The sequence below is a fragment of the Equus asinus genome, chromosome 4 (assembly GCF_041296235.1).
Source record: "Equus asinus isolate D_3611 breed Donkey chromosome 4, EquAss-T2T_v2, whole genome shotgun sequence".
Classification (NCBI taxonomy): domain Eukaryota; kingdom Metazoa; phylum Chordata; class Mammalia; order Perissodactyla; family Equidae; genus Equus; species Equus asinus.
Window position 1 is genome coordinate 113,111,104 of NC_091793.1, and position 16,072 is coordinate 113,127,175.

The 16,072-nt window shown below is 37.6% G+C and overlaps 1 protein-coding gene across 2 annotated transcripts in view; it reads right to left on the minus strand.

Moving 5' to 3' along the window:
* Nucleotides 1–4,369: 4,369 nt before the first annotated feature.
* CIR1 (corepressor interacting with RBPJ, CIR1) overlaps nucleotides 4,370–16,072 on the minus strand; it is a 38,339-nt gene continuing 26,636 nt past the window's right edge. For both annotated transcript variants that reach the window (XM_070508128.1, XM_014851645.3), the window contains 3 exons: nucleotides 7,814–7,920; nucleotides 6,630–6,715; nucleotides 4,370–5,425 (listed from right to left, as the gene is read on the minus strand). In XM_070508128.1, coding sequence (XP_070364229.1) covers nucleotides 4,669–5,425; nucleotides 6,630–6,715; nucleotides 7,814–7,920 — 950 coding nt within the window. In that variant the 3' untranslated portion in view covers nucleotides 4,370–4,668. The remainder of the gene's footprint in view (nucleotides 5,426–6,629; nucleotides 6,716–7,813; nucleotides 7,921–16,072) is intronic.

Here is a 16,072-nt window from a genome sequence, read left to right on the forward strand (position 1 = left end):
TGAGGTAAATATATACAGACATGCCTACCCTATATGTTATTGATATAAATATATACAGTGTGTTTGCAGCTCCAGTCAAGGAGAAGGTTTCAGAATGTCCGTGGGGACACATCCTTCCAGGGCCTGTTCGCAGTGTCCCAGGAAAGAAAAACACCTAAGTTTTTAGGTTTTCCAACACCCTTGCACTCTCTTCCTTTGGAAATTCATACGAGGGATTTGCATGGTTTTGCAAACATCTAACCATTTCTGGGTGACTCATATATAAAAGAAATGTAAAGTGATGAGGATCTCTCCCAGCCCGTTTTCTGCTTGCAGATTGCTGGCGAGAGTTGACATTTTCATTTTTTGCCCCGGGAGCGAGAGATGAGCGTCGAAGTCTAAAGCGCCCTCTTCACCTGTGGAGCGCGAACGACGAGAGAAACTCACTCGCATCCCTAACAGCTGCCGGCGAGTCCGCCCTCCGACCTGCGCAGGCGAAACGCGCCCGAGGCCCGGCGAGCTCAGGCGGGAACTGGCAGGCGAGGGCGCGCGGCGGCCCCGGCGCGCCGGTCCCCAGGGCGCAGCTCTGTGGCCCGCAGCCCGGCAGAGTGGCCCGGGAATTTCCTCAGGGTGGGCCACTGGCGTGGGGCGGGGGGAACCGGTGCTGCGAGCGAATCCGGACCCTTTCCCGTTCATTTTGTGGGTGGGGAGTCCAGCGGCCTCTTCGCGTGGGGGGCGCATCTTCTAGGAGAGGGATGCGCCCCCTAATTCTCAGCCTTTCCGTTTCGGTTGGAGGTGCCTTCAGAAGGTTGCCAGACGCGTGTTTAGAAGGAAAGCACCACAGTTTGCAGGGCTGGCGTCGCCTCTGGGGACGGAAAGGGGCAACCCCGGCTCGGGACTCACTCCATCACCCTAGTCCAGCCCACTTCCGGCTTCCTTGGGTTTAGGGCGAAGTCCTTGGAAGCCCCGCTCTGGCCAGCTCCCGAGCCCCCGGGCCTCCACTTCTGCCCACCGCCTCAGAATGGGCCTTCGAGCAGAAGGGCCGGGGGTTTTCCGAGTCTGCGAGTCGGGGAAAGGCGGCTCACAGGCAGTTTGGGCCAGTGGGTGCATCTCTTTCCATTGCAAGCAGCCCCCTGCGTTTCAGGCCGCACGGCGCTTCCCGCTTACTGTTAGGTTCTGAGGGTGATGTTAAGTGTGGCGTGAAGGGAGGAGAAAGTGGGAATGTGACAGGAGTACTGGCTTCCTTTTCCGTCAGCAGGAAACGGGTTTTAGGAGCCTTATCAGGAGAGCCCTCGGTTGCCATTGCATTTCCCAAACCTTATCGTTCTCTCGGTTTTATTTGTTCCTCAAAACTTTTAAAAATCATTTCTCCTTTTTGATCCAAAAAAACAAAACAAAACAAAACAAAACAAAAAACCGCTCCCAAGGCCTGCAGCTATTGCATGCCTTTATTTCTTTTCAAGAAATGGTAGCTACCAAGGTTTTCTTTTCAGATTACCCAAGTAAGACTTCTTAATCTCCTTCAGCTACTAAGGCTAAACTGCAGCCTTCTCCCCGGTCTTAAGCACGGAGTGTGGAGCAGGCGGCCTCACTCGGCGGCCTCCACCCGCGTTTGGTCCAGTGGGCGTTAGGACAGGAGGAGAGCGACACGGCTCAGGTGCATGCTGACATCTTTGCGCTTCAGTGCTAAAGCGTGTTAAGCGTTCTGTGATTAAAACTGGGAAACATCGCGCTCCCAGCCGCGTGGACGGATCTGACTCACTGTCAGCAAGCGGTCTCAGGAAAGGACGGCAAGAAAGGTCCCTCCAAGCCTTTCAGATAAAAAGCTTTCTTCCGATTAAAACCGTATGTTTCAAAACAAGGTCTCCGTTTCCCATTTCAAGGTAAGCAGACCTGCCGCTAGGCTGCAGCAACCTCTGCCTGTTTTGGCACATTTATTAAATGAAATTATAACTAACTTACCACATGAAGATTCAGATAAAGAAACAAGTCCTAACCTAGTAACCTGATCTTTCCTGGCCATTTGTAAATCGACAGCACCTCCTACAGGAATTAATTTGCTAGTGTTAAATTATGTTAAATGTTAGACCAGGGAAGACGGAAGGAGGGGGCCCCCAAAATGTCTCCGATGTCTGCCAATGCAGTTCCCCACCCGTGCACAAACAAATGTCACTACCCATACCCAGATTTCTTTAAAAGAATTTTCTATTAAGGGTAAGAAGAGTGATAAATATTCGTCTTTTCCAGTAGTTTTCTAAAAAGTCTTGTCGAGGACTTTTGTTTCTTGATTCATAAATTCATTAAATTTGGAGGACACTTCTTTGGCTCTCAGTACTTAAGGGCCTCTCTACACATACAACTAAACATCCTTTTTATTATGAATTTTATCTCTGGTTTCTACCTTATATTTCAAACGCAGAAGTAGAATTAGATGTCTAAGATTTTTGTTTAAAAAATCACTTTCAGTTCCTTTTACCTGTGTCATTAGCGTATGCAGAACAAGTAAGGTGAGTCTCTTTAAGGCTGTCACCATGTTGTGATTCTATGTGCAGATGCCTTCCTTCAGGTTTAAGTTTGCTAAGTTGGAACGCTAGCCCCGTGGGGCTGTCTACCACCTTTGGGTGACCAAGGCTGAAAGCCAAACAGAAAGTCAACGTCTTCCCTAATTATGTGGGAATTTTTCTCACCATTGCATGGAGAATAACATTCGGGTTATGGGTAGCACTTTATAGTTTCTCAGTCTTAACAATGAAGGGTAATTAACCCAGAGATTTAAAAAAATTCTTATGGTCCTTATAAAGCTAAAAGTGGACTACAACATTTGTGAAAGTCAAATGAAAAAAGTATCTGAAATGATAATGTATTTCTATAACTCATTTTTAATTACAGGAGGCATTTCAACATTTCTCTTCATGAACACTGTATTGGTTCAGAAACCCTTTAAGGCAGTAAGTATTGCACAGGTTTTGACATTATAAAAATTATAAAGTCTAAAAAGGCATAAGATAGAAAATAATCAGTGCAACACTGATGAACTCAAGGTGTAAATTAGCAGTCTTTATCAATTTCAAATGCATGCTTTCTTTTTTTAAATGAAGAAGGAAAGGGATCTTTAAGGTGCACTGTATGTTATAAAAAAATACTGCAGAAGGAATTCAGTTCTTCTCCCTCAACTCTCTTAAAAATCTAAATAATTAAAGGCTTGTTTATGCCTTTAGTTAGCTGCTTCTAAATCAGAGGACATTTATGTGTGTCCACATACAAGACAAAGACATATATATCAGACTACAAGGAGTCGTTTTACTTAATTCCTCTTTCAAACTTATTTACTTTTTTATGGAATTTATGAAATTATGACTACTAACCCTCAAACCAACTAATCCATATTTGTATTGTATTAAATAAGTTGTTTTTTAAATGTGGAACCCTGATAAAAATACTTGTGTCTGTGATATTTAGTATGTACTTTTTGGAATTGCATGTTACTTGTAATTTGTACTAAGTAATTTTTTGTATAGTTTTCCTTTACCATATCCTTTGAAACACAAGGGAGAATCTGCGGCTAAATTTAAACATGTGTTATATACTTTAACTAATGAAATATATCTAAATAGTTTACATTGGTCCATTTGTGACATTACATAAATGCTTAAGCTTTAGAAGTAAAATCTTTAGTAGCTGTATGCCAGTAGCAGAAAGGACATCCGCGTCACGTAGAAGAACCTTTTAAAGACGGACACATCCCAACCTCTGGAGCCTGTGAATATGTTAGGTTATCTGGCAACAGGGATTTCAGGTTGCAGATAGAATTAAGGTTGCTAATCAGTTGATTCTAAAATAGGGAGATGGATTCTCCTGGTGGGCCCAATGTAATCACAAAGGTCCTTAGAAGTGGAAGAGGGATGCAGAATGTCAGAGTGTCAGAGTGATTAGATGTGAGGACTTGACTCGACTTTGTTAGTTTTGAAGATGGAAGGACGGGGCTAGGAGCCAAGGAATGCAGGTGGCCTTTGGCAGCTGGACAAGCCAAAGAGATTTCCCCCTGGAGCTTCCAGAGAGAACCAACCCTGCTGACACCTTGATTTTAGCCCAGTGAAACCCATTTCAGACTTCTGATCTCCAGAACTGTATAATACATTTGTGTTGTTTTAAGTCTGAGGTAATTTGTTATCGCAGCATAGGAAATTAATACATCATCCAAATGTGAACAGCTTACTCTGTAGAACAAAACATCTGAAGGGAGTTCAAGTCTTAAAGAAATACTGATCAAATCATTACTTAATTCATATTAGTGAATTTCAACAATGATTACCGTTTGCTTTAAGTAAATTCAAGTCTTAAAAGTAATAAATTTGAATTGAAAAAAGTAATGAAAATTAAATTATACCCATTCAATGTACTGTTACTCTTTTAATGATGTTTCAGAACAAAGAAAATGTCACAGAGTTACATGGGATTTTTATCTAGTATAGGGCACAAGAAACATTATCAACAGAAAATATTTTTACAGTCCCCAAATGGATTACTTACAAATATTTGCAAATTTCACCCTTTGGGACTTATGTAGTTTTGTACTTGATATGACTATTTACAGAGATGGAAAATTAAAATAGCGCTTTTTTATTAGAAAGACAATAGTACATAACTTAGCCCTTGCTAAAGGTATTCAATAAGAAAGTGGAGATCTTTTTATTCCCAGGTAGTTGTCAGATACAGTCTCTCCCTCATTCTCTCTCTACTCCTGCTTCGCTCTCTTTGGGTTACTCTAGTATGCTTCTCTCCTGCCTTCTCTCTCTGTAGTTTTTCTCCTCTGTATGGATCTGCGCCATGGCTTCTTGTGTCATGTCCTCTATTCCGCTCTTCACTGGGGCTTCGCTGTGACTGCTTTCTTGTGTCTCTTGGCTTGTAACTGCTGTGACTTTGGCTCCGGCTTCTCCTACTCCTCTCATCCCTGCTCCGGCTTCTCCGACTCTTCTCATCCCTGCTCCGGCTCCTGCTGCTCCTCTCATTTCTCTCAGATCCTCTCTTCTCGGGGCCATGGTTGTGGCTTTTGCTCTTTCTGTCAGAATCACAATGGCTCCCTCTGCTATTCTCCCCAGAACTCTCTTGTTTTAAAAACCTAGACTTTTCCTTGTTCTCGTGACTGCTAGAAAGTTCTTCGTAAAGTTTTCTCTTCTTAGACTTGTCCTTCTCTTCAGAATCACCGTTGTTAATCCCTGAACACTTGCTTTTCTTTCTTTTCTTCTTATGTATTTTCTTTTCTTTGTTGTCACTCTCACTGCTGCTTTCTGAAGTCTCGCTAGAAGAGGAGGAGGATGAGGATGAGGAAGAAGAGGAAGAAGACGATTTGTTTTTATGTTTTTTGTGTTTACTTCTGCTCTTCTGAAGCTTTTTCTTTTTTCTATCTTTTTTCTTTTTTTTTTTCTTCTCAAGTCGATCCAATTTTCTGTTATTGGGAAAAAACAGTTAACAGATTACGTAAAAAGTCTTTTCATCAACAAAGTTCTAAATAGACAATATATTTAATTAGAAGCTATTAAAAGTGATATTCAAACATAAACACATTCTTTATTAAATGACCAATCATTTTCTTTTAAATTATGAGTCACATATACATTGTTTAAATAAAAAAATTAAATGCATTAAGTCAATTCTCTCACTATACTTTCCTCAATAGTAATGATTATTAAAAAAAAAACCTCACTAAATCAGAATTTGAAATTATTTAGCACTCTAAATAAATGGTCTTCCTGATCTAAAGAAAGGTTTGTAACGTTAGTTGGACCTAGTGCAAACTCAAATATATAGCTATAATCAGATGAAAAATTAATTTTATCTATGCACTATTTTAAAGTATGGAAATATTAATCAATATATTATCAAAATTCAAGATCATATTCTCCAGAAATTCTGAATAAGAATACACTTTACATTTTTTATACTTTTTTGGTTATATAAAATAAAATAATCACTAGTTTTCAACAATTGTGTGAATTTATAAATAATTAGGACAATTCTATAAGGCATTCTGAATTTCTAAAAGGGACTGCACATTCTCAGAAGAGTAACAAGTTTATAAGATATGTCTGAATTGCTCTGAAATAAAAATGTCTTCACTGGGCTCTGTCCAGCCATTCTCAAAACTCCACAGACTGAAATATCGTGAGCTCCCTCTATTGGACTCAGCAGACATTTCTCGGATTCTTTAATTCTTTAATCCAGGGTCTGTTTAACAAGATTCATATTTGCTTTGTAAACTTAAGCATTTTCCAGCATTCCTCATAAAATCTTACAAAATGTAAAAAGAGTAATACATGGCCCCACAATATTTTCTAAGAACAAACTGTGTGCAAAGGTATACACAAATCTATTATGAAAAGTAAAACCTACAAATAAATCTATTTCCAAATTAAATGTTCTGAAAAGTGTGATGATTTTGTGGTGTAATCTGTGTATATAATCTTATATTCATTTTCATGTTACTAAAGCGAGACAAAATTATATTATTATAGCTGAAGAATAAAACAATAAATAAATCTAACGCATGGTTTAAGCACCTTCATGAGCTCCTAGGATCAGAGATGAATATGATACTAAGATGAAACATAAGACAAAATGTTGAATCCATTAAATATATACTTGAAAATTACCTGAGAAGTTTCTGCTTCTGTTTGGTGGTTAGTGACTTTAAAAATTCGACTTCTGGATCTTCTTCCCCCTCACTTGCAACATATTCCTGAATCAACAAAGACATCATTCAATTGCTAGATTTCAAGACAAATAGTTAACAGACAGGAAAGAAAATATTTACAAGTAAGACATTTTGTATTAGAGACATACCGCAGATGAGTAGGACATTTTGGATTGGGACGTGGGGGGAGGTAATTAAAACATTTTTTGTGGTCTACCTGCTATGGAGGATCACAAGGCACTAAGAGGATAAGATGACTGCTCTGCCAGCATTAACAAACCAGCAGGAAGAGGATGACAGAGAAAGAGAGACAAAACATTTACAGCATGGCTTCTACTCTCTCTCTCTTGAGTTTGAATTTAAACACTTGAGGGCTTAAATATTTTATTTTTAGTTTAATGAAATATTAAAACCAAGAAGATCATGAACTTTATGGCAAGGCCAAAACATCCACAATTTTAGCCTTTTTAATTTCAACAGTACATTATCAAATACATATCAAATAGTACAAATATATGGTTATACGGATACATGCACAGTCCCCAGCAGTGTTGGAAAAGCAATGTGCCTCTTTTCAGAGCAGCACAGGTTTATACCAGTGGGAGCCTGGGTATTAGTCTCATGTCCCTAAACAGACACATGACCAGAGGGAAATCATCCCACTTCTCTGGGCTCCAGCATCCTCATAAAATAAAATAAATGGTTTGCATTAGGATATCTACAACCCTTCAAACTCAACCATTTTCTGGATCTATGTACAGTTTAATAAATTAAACGTTTAAAATATTTTCTGTAATTTTTAGGGATGCTTTTATACACTTACCATTGGTTCTATTTAGGGTCACTTCAGGGGTAAGTTAGCAGGAAGGAAACAATAACAACCTCATCACCAGTTCAGTTAGGTATTTTATCCACATCAACCCAGAGAAGCAGTTTCATTTATTAAAATATAGGTTTAAAAACAATTTCTCATTTAGGTTAAAATAATAAAGAAGCAAAATCAAAATACATTTTAGGCATTTTCTTGGCCCTATCTTGCTTTCCTATGGATATATGCATATTGGAAAACATTAAATAGCAATTCACAAGCAATCACATTTAGATTTATAGACATTTTCAGCTTACTGATAAAAAGATCATTACCTGTGATGGATCATTTGCGGTCAAGTTTCTCCCCAGTACATTTCGTTTCAGTGCAAACCCACTGTTTCTCATCTCCGCTATTAGCTCCGAGGGGTGCATCGATGGCCCTGTTCACAAAAATCACAGTTTGAATGTATCATTTATATCTCTCTACCTTTTTCGGACTCCACAGTAGGAATGCAGTTGAAGCTTTGTTAAGTAAAATCACAGCTAAATCAACTCAATAATCTTCTGCTGAGCAAATAATCAGATATGATTTTCTAAAACAGCAGTCTGGAGATTCAGAATAGAAAATAATTGCATTTTTCCTTACGTGCTAGGGGATTCTCTTCTTATGTAACTTTGTCATATTGGAAAAGATACATTTAAATGTTATCTGCTCGGCAGTTTTTAGTATAAAATCAAAGCAAAATGATAAAAAACTGCAATTAAACCTTAAATATTCTCTCAGTAAGAATTCAATATAAGAGAGATATTTTAAAGGTACACGGGCAATTTATTATTCTACTTTCCAATTTAAAATTCCTCACTCTTATTTATCAAACCCAATACTGAATACATTGCTACGTGGTTGCTGACAATCAACAAAACACACACACGCGCGTGGGCGCACATGTACATGCCGTGGGTAACCATCAAGTACTTAATCTCCCACACACACATATATATATATGCAGAGTTTGAAATTTCTAGTTATTAGTTTGGGGTTGGTGACAAGCCATTTCTAGTTATTAGTTTGAGGTAGGCTGGCAGTAAGTGTGTACGTGTTATATTTTCCACAAACTTCAGTTGCCACTTTCATAAAATCCCAAACTGAAAAGTGAGCTTCTTTTTGGTCACAAAGTATGTACTAAAACAATATGAACTAAAGATAGACATAATTAAAAAACAAATCTTTTTAACATTTGAGCCCTTTCCTCAAACATTTGTAAGGTAGGAGTCTCTCCTCTTTCTTTCGTATACTTCAGTTTCATTTTGTTTTCCCTGTAGGTAGCAAATAATGACAATATTTCATGGAAGCTATTTAAAGCTTCTGGCCTAATTCATCTACCCTGGCTTAAATGAACCATACTGGCCAATGCAGCTGGAATATAAGGAAGAATAAGACAGTTCCTGCCAACGAGAAATTCATAAGGGAGGGTGGGGAGTAGAGAAACACTCAGAAACTGATTCCCTAGTTTGTCGATTAAATACTTCATCTACTTCATCTACTTCTTTCTCTTTTCACTGTTTCATCTTTTTTTTTTTTAACCACTTATTTGCATGTTTCTTACATGTTACCATGGAAAACAAAAGGCTTTTAACAAAATTCAAATCTGTCACTTGTCAACAGCATTTTTGGCAAAAAGTTCGGTAAAAGTTCTGGTGTACGTTAGTTAATGTCTTTTGTTGGAGTCTATGGGCTTTACCATTCTGTTCACATTACCAAGAACAACTGGACGCTGGCTCTAGGGATTAGGGAGATAGGGAAGAACTGCCTGGCCTGGAGCAGGGGAAGTTATTAGTAACGCGACACTTTAATTTACTGGGGGGAAAAGCCTTATTTAGTGAAAACAAAACAAACATCATAAAGCAGCATCTTTATTTCATTGATATTGATATTTTAGTTTAAAACAATGTAGGATCTTTGATATGTTTTTTTCTTTTATACAAGATATTTAATGCCTACAGATTACTTTAATGACCTTTTAATTATTCAGCTTGGTTGATAATGTTAAAATAAAAATTGAATTTCAAATATTAATACTGGTTGCCTCTAAATGGTATTAAAAGTACTAATGCAATTAACACTTTTAAATTAACTACAGAATGTTCACTTTGGTGGCTTCTCAAATTTCACACGTAGGAACAATTTTATAAGGTAGAAAATGTCTTCTCTGAAGTGTCAAAACTACATTTCTTTGTCAATAACTTTTTAGGTGTCAAATGAATTCAGAAAGCAAACATGCTAAAAATTAGGATAAAAACCACTCCAGTAAAGGGCCGATGAGCTTGGCCATTATGATGAGAGGTTACCAATTGGATCAAAAGATGAGTCATTTTAACAAGATGTTTTAGAAAACATGCTTTTTTACATTGTCATTACAGTACTTCCAACTACTTCAAGAAAACGATCTCTCTTTCCTCAGTCTGACAGAGATTATACAGATTATGAAACAAATGTTACCTTTTAGCATTTATATTTCTCTAAGACCTCAACTGAACTCTACAGTACACACGCTTAGCACACACTTCCACATTGTAAGACTGTCAATACAGTGCTTAATGAAGAACCTGACAGACAGTACTCAATCCACAGTAATCATTATTCTTACTGGTACCTATACAACTTTTATGATTATCTTGATACAGTCTTCATAATTAAATGCTCTTAGTAATATTTTTCAAAATCCAGTCTTATTCACATATTTTTGTATATGTAAACCTTCTCCTTCTTTTTTTTTCTTCTTCTTCTTCTCCTCAAAGCCCCCCAGTACATAGCTGTATATCCTAGCTGTAGATCCTTCTAGCTGTGCAATGTGGGACGCCCCCTCAGCATGGCTTGATGAAGGGTGCCATGTCCACGCCCAGGATCCGAACCGGTGAAACCCCGGGCGGCTGAAGTGCAGTGTGCAAACTCAACCACTCGGCCACTGGGCCAGCCCCTAAACCTTCTCCTTCTATCATCAAAAATTCTGAGTTTAGAAGACATGACACACCAGGTTTAATTAAGATATATTTAGCAAGGTCTCTTTATATTTTCATGTTTTGTGACAGTGGCTATGCAGAGTTAAATTGACAGAACAGCTCTCTGAGAACTCAAAATTTAGTTGATATAATAGATTATATAGATATGTTGAAAAAATAGATATTACAAATATGTTCAAATGCCAATTGACTACTTCTCTATATGGTGCCTTAGTAATTTAAATTACAGCTGGAGTTGGGGCTCGGAAATGTTTGATGTGCTCTTAAATTTGCTATGCAGAATAATTCTAGAGAATTCAGAAAAAGGCGTTTGTTTTAAAATGTAGATTTGTGAGGGCTCCTTTCTAGATCATCTCAGCCAGGCTGGCTTAAGCCTCCACAGCATGAAAACGTTTCAACCTAGGAAAGCCGGTCCACTAACGGAACGGTTTTCAACACTCACTAATTCTGCAAGCTTCCTTTGCCGCGATGTGAACAAGCGTCAAGATGCTGACTGTGACTATGGTGCTCAGGCTTCTGTCCTGACCAGACCGAGACTATCTCCTACCGGAAAACGCCATGAAGTCAGTGTCTCAGGAAAAAAGAATTCTCAGAAGGCGAAGCACGTTATTCAAAATTATGTTTGTGAAGGGTTTAATCTATTCATTAAAAGCATTCACTTTCATAGAATTAAGCAAAGGCAATGGAAGGTAAAAAATGTTCCGTAGTAAAATAGGTATTTTATTAGAGAATAATATGAGAAGTCGGAAGTGCTGGCTACAAGGAAGGCCGTGTCACTGACTTCACAAGTAGAGGACAGCAGTCCCAGGTGAATCTCACAAACGGCACAGGAGGAAGACCAAGGCCGAGGCAAAGATGTTGATGTTACACTGCTGGCATTAGGTCCACCTGCTCTTTCGAAGGACAGGTGTATCTTCCATTCAAAGTTTATCACTCTTTTCAAACAAAGCATCACCTTCTACAATTTTATGGTATTCAGTGGGAGAAGTGAGGGCACTGAGTTGTACGTTAGGTAAGGCTGTATTAGAAATGCCTTTCCCGGGGCCGGCCCCGTGGCTGAGTGGTTAAGTTCGTGTGCTCCGCTTCAGCAGTCCAGGGTTTCGCCAGTTCGGATCCTGGGCGCGGACATGGCACCGCTCACCAGACCATGCTGAGGCGGCGTCCCACGTGCCACAGCTAGAAGGACTCACAACTAAAATATACAACTATGTACTGGGGGGCTTTGGGGAGAAGAAAAAATAAAAAATAAATAAAATCTTTAAAAAAAAGAAAAAAGGAAAAAAAAAGAAACGCCTTTCCCTCCTTCCCCCAAATTTAACACATTAATTTAATTTACAGAATGCTACTGTTAGCTGAAATAGCTATTCCTAAAGTGAATTTGGTTTTGTTTGCTACTACAGTGATCAATTTTTTTCCTTCTCATTGTGTGTATTTTAACTTTATACTATGGAATACTTCAAACCTAGAGAGAATAATGTAATAAACCCTATGTACTCAACACACAGCTTTGACAATTATCAATATTTTGTCATTCTTGTTTTATCTATTACCTCCAACTCTCTTTGTTTCTTTTCCTATAGAGTATTTGAAATAAAATCTCAGATACCACTTTGGTATATAAATCACCAACAAATCAGGACTATTTCTTAAAATAAAACCATAACTCCTTTATTACACCTATCAATACTGACAGTTTTAAAATATCATCTAACACCAAGTCAACATTCAGATTTCCCCAACTATCTCAAAGCTATCTTTTTACAGTTGGTTTGTTCAGATTAGGACCCAAATAAGGTCCAAACATTGCATTTGGTTCATGTATCTCTTAAGTCTCTCTCTCTCTCTTTAAGCTGAGGTATAACTGACATACATCTTAAGTCTCTTTTAGTCTAAAAAAATTTAGCAACCTCCCCCAACCCCACTATTGCTATTCATTTGTTGAAGAAACTGGGTCATTTGTCCTGCAGAGTTTCCCACATTCTGGATAGTGATGTCATTTAATGTGTTCTTCAAGCCCTTGTGTTCCCTGTAAATTGGTAGGTCGATCTAAAGGCTCACTATTAAACTATTTTGGAATTTTATGCCACATACTTTGGGGGAATATATAGAAAATTGTGTAAAGTGTGGAGACAGGAAAATGACACCTAAAAACAAACACATATCTGGCTAATGAACTAGGCTAAGGAAAAAAGGCTGAGACTTCAACCCAGTACGTTCTGGCTTTTACCATGTATTTATTGTAGTCATAATAACAGTGGGATAAGCTTAAAAATGTGTGTTTGAAAATAACCCCCCCAAACATTATCACAAATAAAATATATTATCACTCTATTTCCATCAAAGTACAACCTTCTTTCCTTCTTTCTTTCTTAAAGTTAAATTGACTACATCTAGTGAATAAGGAACTTCCTGTCACTAAATATGAAAAGGATACTTAGAGACATTAGTTATAGTACATGACTGAGAGGGAGACCTGTGTCTAGTGGGAACTATCCAGAATTATCTTACACTTATATTTGATTCCTAATATTACCTAACCTTTTTGCTTTTAAGAAAGCTTATAGAAAGTTATCTTAAAAAAAGACTAAAAAAGGGGGCACAGTAGGAACATGCAGCACAAGTCCCGGGATAAAAGTGAACAAGGCTATTAATAAAGTGTGTAGGTGATTTTTATTTATATAGACGAGAATGTTTTATGTATGATTTTCTAAAGGTTATGCAAGAACCACTTGTACTGAATTGTAATAAAACTGCTCCATACTGGGAATTTTCCTGACACACTGCCAGTTCATCTTAGTGGAGGCTGGAAACAATCGGGTTTCTTATTGCCCTTATCCCAAGTTCATACTGAAGACAGCTAATTTGATCTCTATTAAAACATACAATGCAAAGGACAAATTAAACATTTCATTTTAGTGTACGTGTCTAGAAAATACACAAAGGCAAGGAACGATGAACTACCCTTATTGTATGCTAGTAAAAAACACTTTATTAAAAACAATCTTGCCTTACAGAATGAGTATAATTAAAGATATATTACCTATATTTGTATGTCTTTAAACATACATTTTCAACTTAATATATGCAAATATTTTAGTGATGTTACACCCAGCAATAAAAGTAAATTCATAGTCCTACAGGACTAAGAAAAATCATTTGTGTTGTGATGAACATGAAGTATTAGAAGTTAGCATTATGTTTTACATAAGTTATGAGACTGAATGATCTTGAAAAGTTATGCATCTATGAACTTCGAAGACATGTTAAGTGAAAGAGTCAGAACAAAAGAATACATACTGTCTGATTCCATTTATATGAAGTTCGTGAACAGGTAAACTACTATAAGGAATTAGAAATTAGAATAGTGGTTGTGGGTGGAGGCGGCCAACTGGAAGGGACAGCAGGGTGTTTTCTAGAGTGATAGAAATGCTCGACGCTCTCTATCTTGTCAGAGACATTGGTTACATGGGTACATACATTTATTAAACTCAAACTCTACACTTAAGATCAGCGTGTTTTACTTAAAAAAAAGTTACACATTGGGCTGGCCCTGTGGTGCAGCAGTTAAGTTCGCATGCTCCACACTTCGGCAGCCTGGGGATTGCCGGTTCAGATCCCAGGTGTAGACCTGTGCACCGCTTATCAAGCCATTCTTTGGCAGGTGTCCCAATATAAAGTAGAGGAAGATGGGTACAGATGTTAGCTCAGGGCCAATCTTCCTCAGCAAAAAACGAGGAGAATTGGCACCGGATGTTAGCTCAGGGCTAATCTTCCTCAAAAAAGAAAAGGTTACACATGATATTTTAAATCAGTCAACAGTAATTATTGAATGACTATGTTACTATAGACTCTTACTACATTTATATATTATCTCTCTCTCCAACTATGGAGAGAGCCCTGCATGAGGGAATTTCAACTTATTTGTCCCTAGTATATAACATAGAAAGTGATTTTTAAAAACAGTATGTATGATTGAGAGCTTATTAGTTTATTTTACTAGGTACTTGAGAGCTAAAGAATAGGGAACTTGGTTTTTGCCTTCAAGCTTATAATCGTCTTGGGAAAGTTAGTTCATATGAAAGAATAGAAAATATATAAATTGCAAATTTGTGTTATAAGGTATATTCAGAGAAAAAGATAATAAACAGTGATGTTTAGAATAGTTAGCAAAGCCTTTCCATTCAGTCATTCACTAAACTGTTATTTATTAAGCATACACATCACGCAAGGCATTGGGGATACAAAGATAAATAAGGTACAGTCTCTATTTTGGAAAAGCTACACTTTCTAGGAAAGAATTCGAAATTGAGTTTGATTTTCAAATTCTCATATGATTTAGGAAAAGGTAAAGAGCAGGGCATTCTAAGTGAGTGGAACATGATGAAGGTTCATGTTAACTTCATTAAGTTTGATTTGGGTAGAAGAATTAATATTTACTAGGTGGACTAAATTCCATTCATTCTCCTTTTCCCAGGTAATCACTAGCTAATTTCCTTTACTTGAAGCTGGTAGACCTTGAGTAGATGGAATATGTTAATAGGAAGAGTCATGTGAAAGAGTTATGACTGTGGTCTGAGAATCTTAGTACCCCTCTGAGATTACAGGAGTAGCCTCCACTAGCCCCAGACATGTCTTTAACACAGAGCAGAGTCATTCACTGACAGAAGAAGAGTGCAGTTAGTTTGTTAATGTCAATGGAATTTCAGGGCACAGACACTCTAACAACAAATTTAATTACTGAATTATAATAGTGCTTTTAAGTAGTTTGAAATGGCTTAACCATTGGTAATCACTTAAAACAGCCAAAATTTAAAGTACTAATCAAGAGCATCATTTTGATCTTTGAAGCACTATGACTTTACAGATTTTACTAAATAATCTCTTTAAGAGGTCAATATTTCTTTTCAGCTACCTTCCTCCTGCATAAAAAAGGACTAGTTCTTGACTGATCAACTATGTATTAAAATGGAGAGAAATGGTACCTAACTTCACTTTCTTATTTTGAAGTCCATCCTTTATTTATTAGTTTTAATATTTGCCTATTTTAGGAGTTTAGCTTTAAGGAGATTTGGTAACACAAATACTTTTCCTGCAGTAGAATTATGTTGGAGGAATAAAAAAAACTCTGCTATCATATATAGGGCTATCTTGGTAGCTATGCTGGTAGGATTCAACTTCTTCAAGTTCCCTGCACAAGGGAACTCCATAACAGACTCAGGGAGATTTGCCAGAAGAGCAACTGTCTTTATCATCTTTCTTTTTACAGAAAGTCCCTCCAGCATGCTCCTAGGTGTCTTTCTAGCAAAGCTTATGATCAGACAATTATTTTGTTAAATTTCCCAAACATGTTCTCAAGTGACAAAAATGCCTTCAACATGAAAGGCTGATGAAAAGACAGAGGAGCAGCATGTGGGAGCTCTGTTGCAGAAAACTTCTATCAGTGCTATGGATTAGTGTAACATTCTTCAAGAAAAATTAAATCAAGAGTTAGGAAAAATTAGGCAAGGAGGAGAGCACTGATATGCAAACAAATCTTTGCAACAAGTATAAAGTAATACTTTCCTCAACTAA